Source organism: Quercus suber, unplaced genomic scaffold (assembly GCF_002906115.3).
Source record: "Quercus suber isolate HL8 unplaced genomic scaffold, Cork oak 2.0 scaffold_309, whole genome shotgun sequence".
NCBI lineage: Eukaryota > Viridiplantae > Streptophyta > Magnoliopsida > Fagales > Fagaceae > Quercus > Quercus suber.
This window is the reverse complement of record NW_027069765.1, coordinates 692,625-711,795: the sequence shown is the minus strand read 5'-3', so window position 1 is coordinate 711,795 and position 19,171 is coordinate 692,625. Positions and strand designations below refer to the sequence as shown.

At 38.8% G+C, this 19,171-nt stretch overlaps 1 protein-coding gene across 22 annotated transcripts; it reads left to right on the top strand.

The window, feature by feature from the left end:
* Positions 1 to 6,434: 6,434 nt before the first annotated feature.
* Positions 6,435 to 18,939, top strand: LOC112031124 (putative disease resistance protein RGA3). Of its 22 annotated transcripts, XM_065782658.1 has the most exons (12): positions 6,435 to 9,610; positions 9,948 to 10,282; positions 10,389 to 10,485; positions 10,606 to 10,898; positions 11,072 to 11,971; positions 12,314 to 12,578; positions 13,098 to 13,292; positions 13,376 to 15,104; positions 15,399 to 15,491; positions 16,426 to 17,057; positions 17,410 to 17,586; positions 18,066 to 18,939. In XM_065782658.1, exon 1 carries the CDS (start codon positions 6,639 to 6,641, stop codon positions 8,910 to 8,912), a length of 2,274 nt encoding a protein of 757 aa, XP_065638730.1. In that variant the 5' UTR covers positions 6,435 to 6,638; the 3' UTR covers positions 8,913 to 9,610; positions 9,948 to 10,282; positions 10,389 to 10,485; positions 10,606 to 10,898; positions 11,072 to 11,971; positions 12,314 to 12,578; positions 13,098 to 13,292; positions 13,376 to 15,104; positions 15,399 to 15,491; positions 16,426 to 17,057; positions 17,410 to 17,586; positions 18,066 to 18,939. The 22 variants fall into 22 exon arrangements, with proteins under 22 accessions (XP_065638730.1, XP_065638722.1, XP_065638721.1 ...); XM_065782650.1 differs by having other exon boundaries at positions 10,606 to 10,715; positions 10,796 to 10,898; positions 13,376 to 17,057; XM_065782649.1 differs by having other exon boundaries at positions 13,376 to 14,096; positions 14,467 to 17,057.
* The last annotated feature ends 232 nt before the right edge of the window (positions 18,940 to 19,171 follow it).

The following is a 19,171-nucleotide window of genomic DNA, read 5'->3' as shown; positions in this document are numbered from 1 at the left end:
AATTCTGGTGCCTCGATATACGGTGTGCACCCACATTAAATTTTGGCGGCTCCATGCTCCTTACGTCCAATGGTGTGATGGTAATCAGTCAGTGGGGATTTCCTGCCTTTATGGTGGGAAACTCCGCCCAATTATCTTTAATTGAGGATATAAATACTTGTTTGAACCGCTTTGCCTCTTTATTTTTGCATTCAAGAACTTTGGCGCACTTACCCTGAATTCGGTCAAACCTCCAACCCAATCAGCGTCCCTTTCCAACATAAAAGGCCTGTCCGAGGAGCTTTTCCTCATTTCTGTAAGTCCTCTTCTCTCTAGCTCAAACTTCTTTTCTGACTTCTTTCCTTCCTTCATTCTTTCTCGAGTCTTTCAGTCGTTGCTAAGGATGGGTAGATTTAAGAAATTAGTTGAGTCTGAAGAGGCGATGAGAAGTTTATCGCCGATTATAGGATACCCAGTAACGTGCGCCTGAGGTATTGCGATGAAGGGGACTGGTATATTAGGAGGGAAGAGGGCGAGGTTGTGATTCCCATAATCGCCTTCTTAGAAGGGGGTGTGAGAATCCCTATGGGCCTGGTGACGAGTGGCTACCTTATGCATTTTTGGCTAGCTCCCACCTAGTGTGCCGTCAATGTGTTTAGGATACTAGGATGCGTAGACGCCTTGAATGAGAAGATGGGGTTGAGGTTAACCCATCATGATGTGAACTGGTGCTATAACCTCCAACTCCTAAAGGGCAAGTCGTACTACATAAAGACGAGGGACGATAGGGTTCGGCTTATCCAGTGCCTCCCTGAGTCCAGTAAGGGGTTAGATCAGGAATTTCTCATTGTGTCAGGGGAATGGCATGATGGTCTCCATTGCCCGACGGTAGAGGGAGAGCCAGGTAGGATACTCGGAGTAAGAGAGGGACTAGCCCTTTTTTTTTTTTTTTTTTAAAATCCGTTTTGTTCGGTTGATGACAGGAGCTCGTTTTTCTTTCCACAGATCCGCACGCCTTCGAACATTATTTGAACTTGGTCAACAAGGCGGATTTGGAAGCTGTTCTTAAGGCGGAGATTTTCATGAACGAGGGTGACAATCAAGTTAAAGCTGCTCACAAGATCCTCGGGTACGATCCGACCCAGAAGTCGTTCCCAGCCCCGAAGTACATGATCAGGGCTCGTGATCCTCGGCTTCGACAAATCACTGTGGTGGAGCACGGGTTCTCATTTTCTGAAGGATCTTCCATTCCAGAGGGCATCCTGTTGGCAGGTTCGTCCTCGTCCTATCAAGCTGTGGAGGTCGAGAAAGAGAGTTTGGAAAAGGAGGGAGAAGTAGTTGATCTGGGTTCGTCCGAGGACTAATTTGGTGCATTCGACCAAGCCTATTTGTTCGAGGATCCTTTCGGTTACTTGGGGGATCCCCATTTGTCTGAAGCCGATCTCCTACCTCCAAGGGCTGGTATTCGGGCTGAAATGGGTTCCAAGAGGCAACCCCAAACCAGTCTGTTTGACTTGCTTGAGGGCAAGCCAGGGAAGGACGTGCCAAGGGAGTCACAGCCCAAGCCTCCTCCACCCACACCCAAGCTTCCTCCTTCACTACCTAAGCCTTTGCCTGCGCAGGCCAAGTCGTCCTCCATTCTGACAATCTTAAACCCGTGGCTTGTATCCACCGACCTGAAGAGGAAGAGGCCTTCCAAAGGCAAAGACCCTGTGGACGGGGGGAGATCTCATTCCTCCCAAGAGGAAGATGAAGCTCGCCGACCTTCCAAGCAGCTGAGGATTGGTGGTCAGAGTAAAGGGAAAGAGGTCGTCTCAGCGGTCTGAGCCCCAGGCTTGGCTACCCGCTGTCATGCTTCATAGGAAGCCTTTGATGGACGATGCCACTCTCAAGGACTTTCGAGGGGGCAAGGGGGCTCACGTAGCCGATGCCCTGGAGAGGTCCCTTATTCTTCTCGTCGACATGGCCGAGCTGGGGGGCATGAGGAGGCAAGAAGTTGCCCGTAACCTTAAGAGGTACCTGGGCATGGTAAGACATCTGAGACCTGTTCCCTTGTTTGAATTTTATTGCTTAGTCCATAACTTATGATGTACTTGCTTTGGCTGGCAAGCTATCCAGGCCACTTTTGGGTTGGACGAGGAGGCCGATAGCCAGGGTAAAGCTCTGGGCCAAAAGCGCGACAAGTACTTGAATGCTGCGAATACCCTTAAAAGATCTGAGGCCGATTTCAAGAAGGCAATGGAGGATTTGGAGGAGATGACAAGGGCTCGAGATAGCGCGGCATTTGACCTAGTCGGCGCTATGAAACAAGCCGAGGATCAGACAAGGCGCTTGTGGGATGTTGAGGGTTAGTTGCAATTTGCCCAAGAGCATATTGCTGACCTAAAGAAAAAGATACTTACAGAAGAACACTTGGGTACTAGGCTGAACCAAGGTCTTCCACGGTCCTCGAACCCAAACCTTTGAAGAAACTAGTTACTTACAGAAGAACACCTGGGTACTAGGTTGAACCAAGGTCTTCCACGGTCCTCAGACCTAAACCTTCGGTGAAACTAGTTACTTACAGAAGAACACCTGGGTACTAGACTAAACCAAGGTCTTGCATAGTCCAAGGACCCAAGCCTATGGGGAAACTAGTTACTTACAGAAGAACATAAGCGTTAGACAGAACCAAGGCATTGCATGGTCCTCGAACTCTAGCCTATGGGAAAACTAACCACCCAAATATACCTGGGTACTACACTGAACCAAGCTCTTGCATGGTCCAAGGATCCAAGCCTATGGGGAAACTAGTTACTTACAAAAGAGCATAAGCGTTGGACAGAACCAAAACCTTGCATGATCCTCGGACTCAAGCCTATGAGAAAACTAACCACCCAAATATACCTGGGTACTAGATTAAACCAAGGTCTTGCATGGTCCAAGGACCCAAACCTATGGGGAAACTAGTTATTTACAGAAGAACATAAGCGTTAGACAGAACCAAAGCCTTGCATGGTCTTTGGACTCAAGCCTATAGGAAAACTAACAACCCAAATATACCTGGGTACTAGACTGAACCAAGGTCTTGCATGGTCCAAGGACTCAAGCCTATGGGGAAACTAGTTACTTACATAAGAACACCTGGGTACCGGACTGAACCAAGGTTTTGCATGATCCAAGGACTCAAGTCTATGGGAAAACTAGTTACTTACAGAAGAACATAAGCGCTAGACTGAACCAAGGTCTTGCATGGTCCAAGGACTCAAGCCTATGGGGAAACTAGTTACTTACAGAAGAACATAAGCGTTAGGCAGAACCAAGGTCTTGCATGGTCTTCGGACTCAAGCCTATGGGGAAACTAACCATTGCAAGGAAAACCTGGGGGCTAGGCCGAACCGAGGTATTGCGTGGTCCTCGGACTCAAATCTAAGGGAAAACTAGCTACTTGCAGGAGAACAAAAGTGTTGGATAGAACCAAGATATTGAGCAAAGCATTAAAATATGACAAGTGAAAGGAAGCATTATTCGAAGAACTAAAAACAACGATTGGATATATTACACAAAAAATAATTTTGTTATAATGTCACCAAGACAAAAAGCAAAAATAAAAAGAAAGTGGGATCAGGATGGCCCCAGCCGTCAACACAGGATAGCCCGACGAGAGGGCCTAATTCCCCAACTCGGTAGACAGCTTGTCCGGAGGAGTCTTTCGAAGGGCTTCGACTGGTGCCTCGGGACCTTGGCTCGGAGGGGCTACGTCGGAGGACCTTCCCCCAGCAAGAGGGATCTGAGGGACAGCAAGCATAGCTTGGGAGTTAGCAGAAGGCTTCACCACATCCTGGGTGCTTCTTGGCTATCAATCCCTGCCCCCTCCAATGTTCCGTGGCGCTTGGTCTCCTCAATAGGCTTATCAGCCAAAGTTGAGTCCTCGGTAGCACTGGCCTAGCCTTCATCTACCGCTTGTAAGGCGGAGCCTGCCTCAAGAGCGACGGGGACAAGCTCGTGAATTGTGGGGGGGTAATACACCCTGTCCGCCCTCTTGAGCTCAGACAAGGCCTCGACCCCCGCTTGGTTGAGAGCCTCACTCTAGGTCTGGGAGCAGTAGCGCCTGCATACTTCAGGCACTTAAGCCTTAAGGGCAGCCTCGGTCTTAGCCACCCCCTCAACAAAGGCCTCTTCCTCTGCTTGCTCTAGGGAGCGCTTAACATCTATTCTCGTAAACATGGCCTCTTAGCCCTCATGGCCTTATCCCTAGCGTACTCAGCAACACCTCTCGTCCCTAATGCCTCGGCCAACTTTTTCTTTAGGTCGGCAATATGCTCTTTGGCAACCTGCAGCTAACCTTCAACATCCCGCAAGCGCCTTGTTTGGTCCTCGGCTTGTTTCATAGCATCGGCTAGGTCAGATGTTGCGCTATCTCGGGCCCTTGTCAACTCCTCCAAATCCTCCATTGCCTTCTTGAGATCGGCCTCAGATCTCTTAAGGGTATTCGCGGCATTCAAGTACTTGTCGTGCTCATGGAGGCTCCAGAATTTAATGTGGGTGCACACCATATATTGAGGCGCCAGAAACGCGAATCGGACAGGCAAAAGGACTCCAACGCTGACGTAGGCTGAGGCTGGGAGAGTCATAACGAAGGCCCGAGGATATTAAAACCCTCCTCCTCGTCTGAGGATACGGACAACAGGATTTTGAGGGGCTATTGTGGGGCCTGAAAACTTGGCAATCTCGGCCCACTTTACATCCGGCCTAAGGACCATGCCGAGGAGGAAGGAACGTCCGAGGATGAAGGGTGAAAGTCTAAGTTGCTAGGAAACCTGCCAAGGATGACCTTGCCTTCGGCCAACCAAGACCAACACCAAACGGAGGAGCAAGTCCAGGATAAGCTGTCACCTCCACACTAAATGCGCTCATCTAACCCCCTGGCTGTACTAATGGAGATGTGACCTCTGGACAGGGCAGCCTTGGTTGCTGCAACTCACATGAGTGCTAGTAAAACGGCTGATGGGACGGGCGGCCAGAAGGGAGGGGCATGGATGATCAACAAGTGGAAGAGAGAGATTGTGAAAAAAGGGCTATATAAGGGGAAGAAACAGATCAGCTAAGGGGGTCTTTTCCCTGGATGATCCTCTAGGAGAGAGGGAGACCATTGTCAAGCTCCTCGGACCGGTTCCGAGGGCACACCTTGGAGGGTAATCTTGGTCTGCCAACCTTCGATGGAGGTGAATGCCACATTGGGCGTTGTCCGCTTGCTAGGGCCTAGTTCTTGAACCCGCTCTCTACAAATTCATTGTACTGGGCTAACTGGGCTTGAGTCCACTCTCTCAACAGTAGAAGTGCTCAAACCTGGACCCTACAAATTCTTATGCAATGGCATTATAAAATAATATTTTTATTAAATACTCTTCTATTAATTATAAAAAGAAAGTGGCTTAAAATAGTAATTAGCCACTTAAACACAGGTTAACTATAAAATTAGGTCGGGATGTTACAAAAACAGATAAGGAAAGGGCTATAATGATAATACTTAGAGAGAAGGAGAGGCAAATATTTGGAGATAGTAATACAATATGTATTAAATAAATAAATTATAACTAGTTATGTATAGAAAATATTAAATTATACGCATAAATAATTTAAATATAAATTATATATATATATATATATACACTCACTTGGGATCAAGCAGGGTGAGAAAAACTTGTCCCTGCCCTATTATCTCTTTTGGGTGGAAAACAATTGTGCAAGACATGATAAGTTAGTTAGGCAGGGCAAGATGTTAATTCCAACCCTAATCCAAGTGTACACTAAATGAAATGATTTGAAACTAAATTGGTTTTAAAAAAATACCATTGAATTTGATTGGTGGCCTTTCATATTAAATTTTATATTTTAAAATGTATATTTTTACATTTTGTGAAAGAAAAATAATTTTTTCTTCTTACAATCAGATACAAAAAGAAAAGAAAAAAAAAATCCAAATATGTTATTTCCAAGTTAATTTCTCTATGTTCCACTTACACATATATTCCCTTTTTCTTTTATTACTTACTGAAACGTTCTATTTTAGTGGCAATTTGCAACGGTCACTGTAATGACCAGAAGGCTTAGGTTTAAATTGAAAAAGATATAAAACTTTAGGATTTTGTTAAAATTTGTAAAACTATAAAGTTTAATTTTGAATATCCCTTAAACTGAGTTTATTTATAAATTGGGAAAGTACACGGTTTATTAAACGTCATTCTTAATGTGGCAAAAGAGAAGGTAAAAAAAAAAAAAAATCCTCATAAAGATATAAAATGTAACTTTTAATTTCCCCTTTAATTTTGATTTTAGTATAAATTCAACAGCTTCTCAAAAAAAAAAAAAAAGTATAAATTCAACAAGATTACTTTTTCCATAAAGAAAAAAAAAAAAAAGAAAAAAGAAAAAAGATTACTTTTCTTTCTTGGATCACGGAAAACATGTTATGTAATCAACGTTACCGCGTGACCCCACTTTGCCTAGAAAATTTGTAAAGCAATGTGCGCGTCAAATTATATTATTTATATCTTTTGCCACTCTTGTCCAAAACTACTACAAAAGAAACCGGGAACATTCACAAGCGCACTTGCTAAACACTTTCTGTTTCTTTCTTGTGTTGTTCAATCCAACTTTACTTTCATTCTCCATAAGCTATGGCTGATACAATACTCATTGAACTCTTCAAGGAGGTGGGTTCAATCGTTTTTCAGGTTGCTAAGCAAGAGATCAAGTCGCTAGTTGGCGTTGATGAAGTCCAAAAGCTTCAAGACAGGTTCGGATTCATCAAGGCAATGCTGGACGATGCTGAGGAAAGACATGCTGTGAAGCTGCGTACTGAGAAGCTTTGGTTAGAGCAACTCCAAAACCAGTACTACGAGATGGATGACATCTTGGACACATGGAACACTGCAAGGATCAGAGCAGAGATTGAGAAAGAAGAAGGAAAACCAGCTGATACTAACGCTGTTGCTGTTGTCAAGAAGAAGGTATGCTGCTTCGTCCCATCTCCATCATGTTGTTTTAACCTTCCTCTGCATCATGATGTTGGTTCCAGGATAAGAAAACTGAATGAAAAGTTAGATATGATTGTCAAAGACAAAGCAACCTATGGGATTGACTTTAATAGGCAACCTGATGTAGTTGAGCGACCAACAACTACGTCCTTTGTGGATGTGTCCGATATAATTGGCCGTGATATCTATAGCAATGAACCACTAAGAAACCTATTAGGTGTGGGTAGTCTAGAAGAAGGAAATTCTTATCGTGTCATTTCCTTAGTGGGTATGGGCGGTATTGGAAAAACAACTCTTGCCCAACTAGCCTACAATCATCCTGATGTGCAAGCTCACTTTCAAAAAAGAATGTGGATTTGTGTTTCTGATCCATTTGATCAGCGCAAGGTTGCCAAAGCAATCATTAAGGAGGTTGACCCTGAAGTTGGACCTCTCAATGATACTGAATTACAAACTCTATTGCGTAATATTCATGATTTGATTAAGGAGAAGAAGTTTTTTCTTGTCTTAGATGATGTTTGGACTGAAGACTCCCAAAAATGGGAGCCGTTCAAAGATGCTCTCAAAAATGATGTCCATGGCAGTAGAATTCTAGTAACCACACGTAAAAACAAAGTTGCAGAGGTGATGGGGAGTGTCCTCACAATAAATTTGGAGGTATTGTCTGATGAATACTGCTGGTCGATCTTCAATAAAATAGCATTTTCTAATGATCAGGAGCAACTTAGGTCTCTAGAAGATGTCGGTAGAAAACTAGCAATTAAGTGCAAAGGCTTACCGCTTGCTGCAAAGACTCTAGGTAGCCTCATGCAGAATAAGGGAAGTATAGATCAATGGAATACGATTTTGGATAGTCGTTTATGGGAATTAGAAGATATTGAAAAAGGCCTTTTGGCACCATTGTTATTGAGTTATTATGAACTTCCCATAAATATGAGACGTTGTTTCTCATATTGTGCTGTCTTTCCAAAAGATTATTTCTTTTATAGAGATCAATTGGTCTTATACTGGATGGCACATGGATATGTTGAGTCAGAGGCAAATATAGAGATGGAAGTCATAGTAGAAGAATACTTTGGAAAGTTAGCCATGCACTCTTTCTTCCAAGATTTTAAGAAAGATAAAGATAGTGATGGTAAGATAATAGGTTGCAAAATGCATGATATAATGCATGACTTTGTCCAATTTATGACCAAAAATGAATCCTTTGAAATTGATGGTGATAAGAAGTTAGAGATAGATTGTCAAAGTGCTCGTCATTTACGTTTAAAAATTTCAGAAGAAAGGCAATGTCTTGAATCCATCTTTTGTGCAAAAAAACTGCACACTCTCTTTCTTCTTTCACATGAAAGGGAATGTAGTTTGGAGAAGCTCCTATCCAACTCGTTCTGTCATTTTAAATGTTTACGAACATTAATTTTGGATTGTCCAATTAAGGAACTTCCGGGTGCAGTGAAAAATTTGATACATTTACGGTGTCTTCACATGTTTGACAACGTTAAAATAGAAGAATTTCCTGAAACCATGTGCAATCTCTATAATTTACAAACTTTGATTATCGAGAATTGTTTATATTTCAAGAAATTACCACAATGGATGAGTAAACTAATTAACTTAAGACATTTAATATGCGGCCCACCTTCTGATATAGAAAATATAGTATTTCCGAAAGGGATTGGGAAATTAATTGGACTTAGAACATTAAGTATGTTCAACATAGGAGAATGTAAACTTGGAGAGTTAAAAAATTTGAATCAACTTCGAGGGACTCTTACAATAAATGGGATGCAAAAAGTGATAAATGTAGATGAAGCTCAGAATGCACAATTGAAAGAGAAAATACATCTCTGTGGATTGGTGCTATGTATGGCTCTTTTTGTGATAGTCTCCAAGGAAGAATGGAGAATGACGTAGAAGTATTGAATGCCTTAGAGCCACCACCAAACTTGCAATATTTAAAAATTTGGTGCTACGCAGGCAACACAATTTATCCTAATTGGATGATGTCATGGACCAAACTGAAAAATCTTCAACTTTTTTCCTGCAAAAATTTAGAGCATTTGCCTTCTTTGGGGCAGTTGCCACTCCTTGAAGTATTAGAAATGTCGTGGCTTACTAATGTGAAGAAGGTGGGAGATGAATTTCTGGGAATAGAAGATTCCAAAAACAAGAAAGACTACGACATCATATTCCCAAACCTGAAATCTCTCAAATTTGGGAATTTTGACAACTGGGAAGAATGGATTGGGATGGGAGGAACGGGAGAAGAAGAAGAAGAAAATGATAATGGTATTGTTACAAATCCGATAATAATGCCACGTCTTCAGTTCTTGAGAATTTCATCCTGCTGCAAACTAATGTCTCTGCCAGACTACTTGCTTACTGCTCCATTATTGAAGGAATGGGAGATTATTAATTCAAAGATTCTTGAACGACGTTACCGAAGAGGGACTGGAGAGATTATTGGTCACATCTCTAACATCGAATTGAACCCCCAGTTTGATTCAAGCATTCTTTTTGAGGCAACTAATCTTTTTGAGGTAACTCAAAATGATGGTCACATCTCTGACATCGAATTGAACCCCCAGTTGGATCCAAACAATCTTTTTGAGGTAACTCACCTTCCTTTCTTCTTCTTCTTTTATTTTATTTTTACATTGCAAATATATCAATTAAATATAAATATATGGATTGGATTTTGAAAAAGGTCTGAAAGTTTAGTTTACTCCAACTCTCTTCCACTCAATGCCAACTTCTACGCATGCATTTTTTTTAGTTATTAAATAGATCAATTTAATATATAAATATATGGGTTTTGATTAAATTTTATATTTCTTGTTAATTTTTTGGTTTAATATTATATGGGTTCGTTGTGGGTTTTGTTGATTTTCAGTATTTTAAACTAAATCTAACATAACTCATATGAGTTTCTTTTGGACATGCATGTAGACGGATCATGATTCCCATGGTTCCTATGGCTCTAGCCCAGAATTAAGCAGATGATGTACTAGAAATCAGTGAGGAAGACAAAGGGGTTCAAAATTCAGAGATCAAGTGGAGAATACTTTTAGATTTTGGGTTTAGCTCTTTCTTTGAATTTGATTTTAGATGATGTGGTTGAAGGAGATGGGAGTGGGATTTGTCTGGGTTAGTGATTTGCCTCTTACAAGCCAGCCTTGTAGTGAGAAACAAGTAGACCGTTTGAACCTAGTCCAAAAAGGTTGAGAAACAATGTGTTGGCTAAGGATGAAATAGAAAGTCAGAAACCCCATTGGCTATTAATGGTATTATAAAGTCTATTCTTTAATATTTAAGTCTTTAAGTTGTTACTTCTTCCACTATTCTCTTTGGCCCTTGTATACTTAAAATTTATATCTGAACAAATGTCAGGAATCTGTAAATGACCACCATTGGTCAATCCAAGGTGCTACGTCGGGCACAGCCATCCAGCAGCTAAGAACCTAGTCAATCTGCATTCTCATTAATGGTCTTAAATCTTTCCAACACATTTCTCTTCCATTAACATTTCTTAATCAAATTAGCCAATTTATAAAGGGAAGTTAAAATAGCTTCACCTAAATCTTGTGGCTGAATTAAATTCATGCAGGATTTATAGCATTGTATGCTAACTTTGATGAGGATTTGTGCTTGATTCCCGAGTCACCCTTTTACCTTGAAGGAGCTGGTGGAGAATTTGGAAAAAAGCTACACCAGGATGTGAGTCTGTATATACTAGGGTGTTTTCTCTTGCTTCAGTGTTAAATGTGTTGATTGTCGTGCTGGGAAATTGTGAGCAGATCACCTATGAAAGTTAGTATGGGAAGAACTTGAAGAGTAGTATTTGTGTAGTAATAAATTCAAATTTAAGGCTTGGCTTTGTAGATGGCATTATGCATACCTGTAAGTTCTTCTTTATAATCTTTTCATTTTTGATCATCAATGACTGGTTATCAGATTTATCTTTAAATGATAGGTTGTGGTTTCAAATATAACAAAAAAATTTGTTTTTACAAGTGCATGCTTTTATTAAATTTCAATTTTTTGATCATTAATCACCTAAGTTAATATTGCAGGTGAAAAAAGTGCTAGAGTGTTAATAATGTTCAACCACCCAGCAGTATATGATTGCTTTTATTCATCATCCCTTGGTGATTCTCTTAACAGCTTTGGAGGCTTTTAGCTATATGATGACATGTGAAATGACAATATCAGTTGGTGCATTTGGTGCTCTTTTGTACTTATGGGAGCCATGGTTTCTAAACTTTTCACTAATTGGACAATCTATGCAAAGAAGGTAGCATTTTTGTTTTGCTCTTTATTGCCTAGTAACAGTGACAGTCCAAGACTCAAAGCTAAGGTTTTATCAGATTAACCTACACAGGCAAAACAATTTATGCTAATTGGATGATGTCATGTACCACATTGAAAACGCTTCAACTTATTATGTGCAAAAATTTAGAGCATTTGCTTTCTTTGGGGCAGTTACCCTTCCTTGAAGTATTAAGCTTATCGCTCCTTGATAATTTGAAGAAGGTGGGAGATGAATTTATGGGAATAGAAGATTCCAAAAACAAGAAAGACTATGACATCATATTCCCAAACCTGAAATCTCTACAATTTGCGTATTTGAGAAACTGGGAAGAATGGATTGGGATGGGAGGAATGGGAGAAGAAGAAGAAGAAAATGATGATGGTATTGTTACAAGTCCGATAATAATAAAAAATAATGCCCCGTCTTCAGTCCTTGAAAATTTTTTACTGCTACAAGTTGAAGCCTTTGCCAGACTACTTGTGTACTGCTCCATTATTGAAGGAATTGGAGATTTTTGGATCCCTACTTCTCGAAGAAAGTTACAAAACAGGGGCCGGAGAGAATTGGCCTAGGATTTCTCCCATCCCAAACATCATATTGGGTTGGGTGTATGTGCAAATAGATGGTGAACCCCAGAATTGATTCAAACAGTCATTCAGAGGTAACTCTCCTACCTTTCTTCCTTCTTCTTTTATTTTATTTTTGCATTGCAAATATATCAATTAAATATAAATATATGGATTGGATTGTGAAAAATGTCTGGAAGATTAGTTTACTCCAACTCTCTTCCACTCAATGCCAACTTGTACGCATGCATTTTTTATTTATTAAATATATCAATTTAATATATAAATATATGGGTTTTGATTAAATTTTATATTTCTTGTTCATTTTTTGGTTTAATATTATATGGGTTGTTGTGGGTTTTGTTGATTTTCAGTATTTTAAATTAAATCTAACATAACTTGTTACTCATATGCTTTTCTTTTGGACATGCATGTAGGCTAATGACAGTCAACACAATGAATTTGGACCACAAATCAATGACAAAGATGATGTAGAAGAAATTAATGACAAAGATGATGTGGTTGAGGTGGACAAGAATCATTAGGAAGTTGGGGCTGACAGAGCTGAGTGTGTCGTGGATGAACAAGTGGAAGTAGACAATGATGACAGAGATCTATGAAGCAGACAGTACATATTATGAGATTGGATAATAAGAGCAAGGTGTTGAATGGACAAAATTTTTGAAGACCACAAAGGAGGAGGTAAATAATAATTATATAGTCATTTAGCAAAAATGAAAAAAAGAAAAATAATAATGATGTAGTCGTCAAAACTATAGTAACGTTTATTGATTTGTTTTATTGAATTTTTGTGTGTGCGCGTGTGATCATGCTTTAGCCACAAGTAAAATTTGTTTGAATGATGATGGTGAGAGAGAAGAAGGATATCAAGCCTGTATTGTAAATCACATACACATTCCCACCCAACATTCTATCCCCTATGCCCACTATTTGCAAATCTAAAATACATTTTCTTCTTTCAAGGTAATCACCACAAACTGAATTTTATTTGGTTGTGACCCTTTTTGGTCTAATATGTTATTTGTTTTGAATATGTCCTTTGATTTTTAGGCATGTAATTCCACATTAACTAGTAACCAGTAAGTATTATTACTATATTTGATTCTTCTTATATCAATATGGGTCCTGTGAGTTTTATTGATTTTGGCTATTAGACTAATCTGACATAACTCATTATATTATGTTCTTTTGGTCATGTAGCTGGAGGATGACAGAAATTGAGGACCTGGTTTTTTGAATAATCACTATGAGAGAGAAGAGGAATTTAAAAGCCTCTTTTGTGGATGTTTGAGGGTGGCTTTGGCTCTCTGTCTTTTGCTTCGTTTTTTCACTCTTGCCTCTAAATCAAAACAAATAAACCCTCACTCTCACCATCTCCATTTCCACACTCTTCAGGTTTGTGTTTTTTACTTATTCCAGATCCTCTTGTTGTAATTGGTTTGATCCTAATTTCAAGTCCATGTTTTCATCATACCCAGCATATTACTTGATCATGGCAGCGAAGTGAAATTAAATGGTGGAAGAGCTTGGCATAAAGATGATCTTCATATCTTAATGACAACATCCAGTCCCTACAATACTGTTTCTGTTGTAGTTGAAAAATACGTAAATGATTGAATCTTAAACCCATTCAAACATGATGAATTTTTGAATCTTAGTAGTTGTCAATTCAATTTTTTAATGAAAACTTGGACATACAAGTGAGGTGAATGTTGATTCTTTTTTAATTAATCTCTTATTTTTGTGATAACGTTTGACTAGTTTTGATGAAATTTCTCGGTTTGGTTGGTAAAACGAAGTGTTTGTTTTCACATATGAGTGAATAGAGTGAACATCCCAAATCTTTTCAGCAAAATAATCCTATCACTATTTCTTTGGGCCTAACTGCAATGAAATTTTGAGATTTTCTATAACACCTTGCTAGTACTCAAATTCTATAACACTTAATGCCCTAAGTTTATAATATCTTTAGCACTACACGGGGATGATAAATTTTTTACTAGAGAAGATGCTGGACTTGTATGGAAGGTTTTAATGGAGTATGGGAGTGTGATTTTTCTGGGTTGGTGATTTGCCCATTACAAGCTAGCCTACCATTGAGCAGCAAGCAGACTGTTTGAACCTAGTCCAAAAAGGTTGAAAAAAGATGTGTTGGCCAAGGATGAAGCAGAAAGTAATAAACCCAATTGGCTATTAATGGTACTATAAAGTTAGTTCTTTAATGTTAAATCTTTCAGTTGTAACATCTTTCATTGCTCTCTATGGCCTTGTATACTTACAAGTTATATCTGAACAAATGTCAGGACTCTGTAAATGACCACCATTGGTCAATCTAGGGTGCTACATGGGGCACAGCCATCTGGCAGTTCAGAACCTAGTCAATTAATATTTTCATTAATGGTCTTACATCTTTCTGACACATTTCTTTTCCCTTAATAAGTCTTAATCAACTCAGCCAATTTATAAAGAGAAGTTAAATTATCTTCACCTAAATCAAGATTTATAGCATTGTATGCTAATTGTGATAAGGACTTGTGCTTGATTCCTAAGTCACCCTTTTACCTTGAAGGAGATGGTCGAGAATTTGGAAATAAGCTACTCGAGGATGTGAGTCTGTATATCTCAAAAATCAAGATATGGATTCTAGGGTGTATTCTCTTGCTTTAGTGTTAAATGTGTTGCTTGTCAAGCCTGGCAATTGTGAGTAGATCACCTTTGAAAGTTAGTAGAGGAAGAACTTGAAGAGGAGTATTTGTGTGGTCACTAATTCAACTTTAAGGCCCGACTTTGCAGTTGGCATTATGCATACCTGTAAGTACTTCTTTCTAATCTTTTCATGTTTGATCATCAATGACTGGTTATAAGGTTTATCATTATAGGGACAGGTTATGGTTTCGAATGCGACAGAAACATTTGTTTTCACAAATGCTTGCTTTTGTTAAATTTCAATTTTTTGATCATTAATCACCTAAGTTAATATTGCAGGTGAAAGAAGTGCTAGAGCGTTAATAATGTTCAATCAGCTAGTGGTCTATGAATGCTTTTATTTATCATCCCTCAGTGATTCTCCTAACAGATCTGATGGCTTTAAGCTATATGATGACATGTGAAATTAAAATATTAATTGGCGCATCTTGTGCACTTTTTGTATTATTGGGAGCCATGGTTTCTAAGCTTTTCACTAATTGGACAATCTATGCAAATAAGGTAACATTTCTTTTTGCTCTTTATGTCTTTGGCTAGTAACAGTGACAGTCCAAGACTCAAAGCTAAGGTTTTATCAGATTAACCTAAACTTATATACTCTTAATTTGTGAGAATAGGTCATGACTCCTATATATGTAGTGTGCAGCACTTGTAACTCTCATGCTCATTATAGCCATAAATTGAACTTTCTCTGCATTCTCAACTTCTAGTTTAAGTATCTACCATGGAAATGTGATCCAGCCTTGACTAAGCTTATTCTTTTCTTTTGTTTTATCTACCCGAAAAAATTGGCAGATATGCATATGGATTTATTGAGCAATTTAATGGTCAGAAGCCGTATAGTCATATTGTCTGCCTTTCTAGAGCATCAATCAGCTGAATGATTATGTCAGTCTATTTTCCTATTCTTCAAGCTTTGCAAGTATAAGAAAACTACTCTTGTATGGATGCTTACTGTGACAAAGGATCTTGGCAGTTTATGCCTCCCATTGTCGGCTTTCAAAGCTGGCTAGCTTGTAGATTTTGTAGCCATTTCTTTTATGCTAATGGCCCGTATCCCTAAACATTAGTATTGCACAACTGCATTGTACAAACACTTAGGACTGAAGTAGAAAAGCAACACATCAAAATATATAAAGGAAAATCCAATTAAGAATTGTACATTTTATTTAAATATTTTATTCCAATCTCAAAGTATTTTTCACATGCATCATTTTCATTCCTAAGATCCATTGTATTTCTACAAAATTTAATGCAACACAAGGAGTGACATTGATCTACAGCTGTATATAGGCTCACCCTGAACATGTGTTAACCTCTTTCAAATTCCTACAGTCTACAGTGGCTTCATTTAGGCAAACCCTGAACATGTGTTAATGGTCTCTTTTTAGATTTCTACAGCCTATTGCTTCCATGCTCTAGACACCTTAGGATCTTGAAGATTTTCAATCAGATTACTGAATAGGGAATAATACACATTTTGCAGCCCATTCAGAATCTACTCACCCCAGGCATAACTAATGCAGTAATCTTCTAATAAAAAGTAAGAGTTGACATCAGAATAGAACCATTAGTAGAGAAAGTTAATTACAAGTGAAACCAACAGTATAGAAAAGTCATGCATCTTTTGCTACTTTATGAAACGAAGTCTAACAAGATACATTGCTAAAATTAACATAGAACTGTCTGTTTCACATGGAACAAGAACTTGCTAGCACTCAAATTCTATAATACTTAACACCTTGCTAATTTATAAAATCTTTAAAACTACATGGGGATGATATATTGGTGTTTTTGACTAGCGAGGATGTTGAACTTGTAGAGAAGGTTTTGGAGTATGGGAGTGGGATTTGTCTGGATTGGTGATTTGCCTATTACATGTCAGCCTACTATTGAGCAGCAAGTAGACTGTTTTGAACCTAGTCCAAAAAGGTTGAGAAAAGACGTGTTGGCCAAGGATGAAGCAGAAAATCAGAAACCCCATTGGTTATTAATGGTACTATAAAGTTTGTCCTTTAATATTTAAATCTTTCGGTTGTAACTTCTTCCACTGTTCTCTATGGCCTTGTATACTTATAAGTTATATCTGAACGAATGTCAGGAAACCTTAAATGACCATCATTGGTCAATCTAGGGTGCTACGTGGGGCACAACCATATGGCAGCTAAGAACTTAGTCAATTAGTATTCTCATTAATGGTCTTACATCTTTCCAACACATTTCTCTTCCATTAAATTTTCCTAATCAAATCAGCCAATGTATAAAGAGAAGATAAATTAGCTTCACCTATTTTTGTGGCTGAATTAAATTCATGCAGGATTTATAGCATTGTATGCTAATTTTGACGCGGACTTGTGCTTGATTCCCAAGTCACTCTTTTACCTTGAAGGAGCTGGTGGAGAATTTGGAAATAACCTACTCCATGATGCGAGTTTGTATATCTCAAAAATCAAGGTATGGATGTTAGGACTTATTCTCTTGCTTTGGTGCTAAATGTGTTGTTTGTCTTGCCTGGCAATTGTGAGCAGATCACCTTTGAAAGTTAGTAGAGGAAGAACTTGAAGAGGAGTATTTGTGTAGTAACTAATTCTAACTTTAAGGCTTGTCTTTGGAGTTGGCATTATTCATACCTATAAGTACTTCTTTCCAATCTTTTCATGTTTGATCATCAATAACTGGTTATCAGTTTTATCATTATAGGGACAGGCAGTGGTTTCAAATGTTACAGAAAAATTTGTTTGTACAAGTGCATGCTTTTGTTATATTTTAATTTTCTGATCATTAATCGCCTAAGATAATATTGCAGGTGAAAGAAAGTGCTAAAGTGTTAACAATGTTAAATCAGCCAGTGGTATTTGAATGATTTGTTCATCATCCCTCGGTGATTCTCCTAATAGCTCTTCAAGCACCTGATGCACTTTTTGGCATATTCGGAGCCATGGTTTCTGAGCTTCTCACTAATTGGACAATCTATGCAAATAAGGTAACATTTTCTTTTTGCTCTTTATGTCTTTTGCTAGTAAAACTGACAGCCTGAGACTCAAAGCTAAAGTTAGATCAGATTAACCTAAACTTATATACTATTAATTTGCGAGAATAGGTCTTGACTCCTAAACACTCATTGTGCTGCACTTTTAACTCATTATAGCCAGAAATTTGCCGCTCAGATTTCTACCTCATGGGGACAATTCAGCTCATATTGAAGGATTCTTGTCAGGATTTCGCCTTCATTCTTTCAATCTGTCCTTAATTTGGATATGTAACCCACAAAAAATTCCTCCAAGATATGAAATAAAGCAGAAATCCAGGCTCAAGTGTTATCAATACCTGTTATTGGATTATAGCTTTAGTCCTCTTATTTCTTGTGTAATTAACTTGAACTTTCTCTGGATTCTCAACTTCTAGTTTATGATCCAGCCTTGACTAAACCTTTTCTTTTCTTTTGTTTTATCTACCCCGAAGAAATTGGCAGATATGCATATGGATATTTGAGCTATTTAATGGTCAGAAGCTGTATAGTCTGCCTTTCTAGAGCATCAATCAGTTGAATGATTATGTCAGTCTATTTGCCTATTCTTCAAGCTTTGCAAGTATAACAAAACTACTCTTGAATGGATGCGCACTGTGACAAAGGATCTTGGCAGTTTACACCTCCCATCGTCGGCTTTTGAAGCTAGCCAGCTTGCAGATTGTGCAGCCACTTCTTTTATACTCATCACCTGGGTACCTGAGCAAGAAATATGGAGCCAGAGAAATCATAAAGTGAATGATTGAGGTTCTGTTGATATTCTGATGGCAAGCAAGCATATTCAAGCCTAATCTATGGAGTTTCAGTCCTTAATGTCTGTTGAGAAAAGTAAAGTAACAAGCTTATCCCACTTGTCTTGGGAACCTCCTCGAGTGATCAAGATCAATATTGATGCTGCAGTCTCGGATTCAGTCACCACCTTAGCTGTTGTAGCTAGAGACTCTGATGGTAAGGTTATGAAGGTTTGAACTAAATTGCATGGAAGTGCTCCCCTCTTCAAGCTGAAGCTGCTGCGCTCTTGTGGGCTGTTCAGATTGCTGCTAGCAAGCTATGGAGCTATGTCATTTTTTAGGGTGACTCTAAAGTTTGTGTTGAGCCCTTAATCTCCAAAGACTTCCCATCTGATTGGTCCATAAGTAACATCATTTGTAATATTATTAGTATCTCCGAGTCCTGTCTTTGTTTTAGTTTTCGTTGGGTTAAGCGGGTATGCAACTTTGTGTCTCATACAGCAGCAAAGCTTGCTATACGCTCCAACATGTCTTTTTATTTCAATAACGATAATCTGCCTGCAGCTATTCTCTTGTTTCCCTTGTTTAATGTTAATAGATGATTATCAAAAAAAAAAAAAAAAAGCCCTGGCTACCTAAACATTAGTATTGCACAACTGCATTGTACAAACGCTAAGGACTGAAGTAGAAAGTAACACAATCAAAATATATAAAGGAAAATCTAATTAGGGATTGTACATTTTATTTACATTTTTTATGCCTTTCTCATTGTAGTTTTCATATGCATCATTTTCATTCCTAAGATCCTT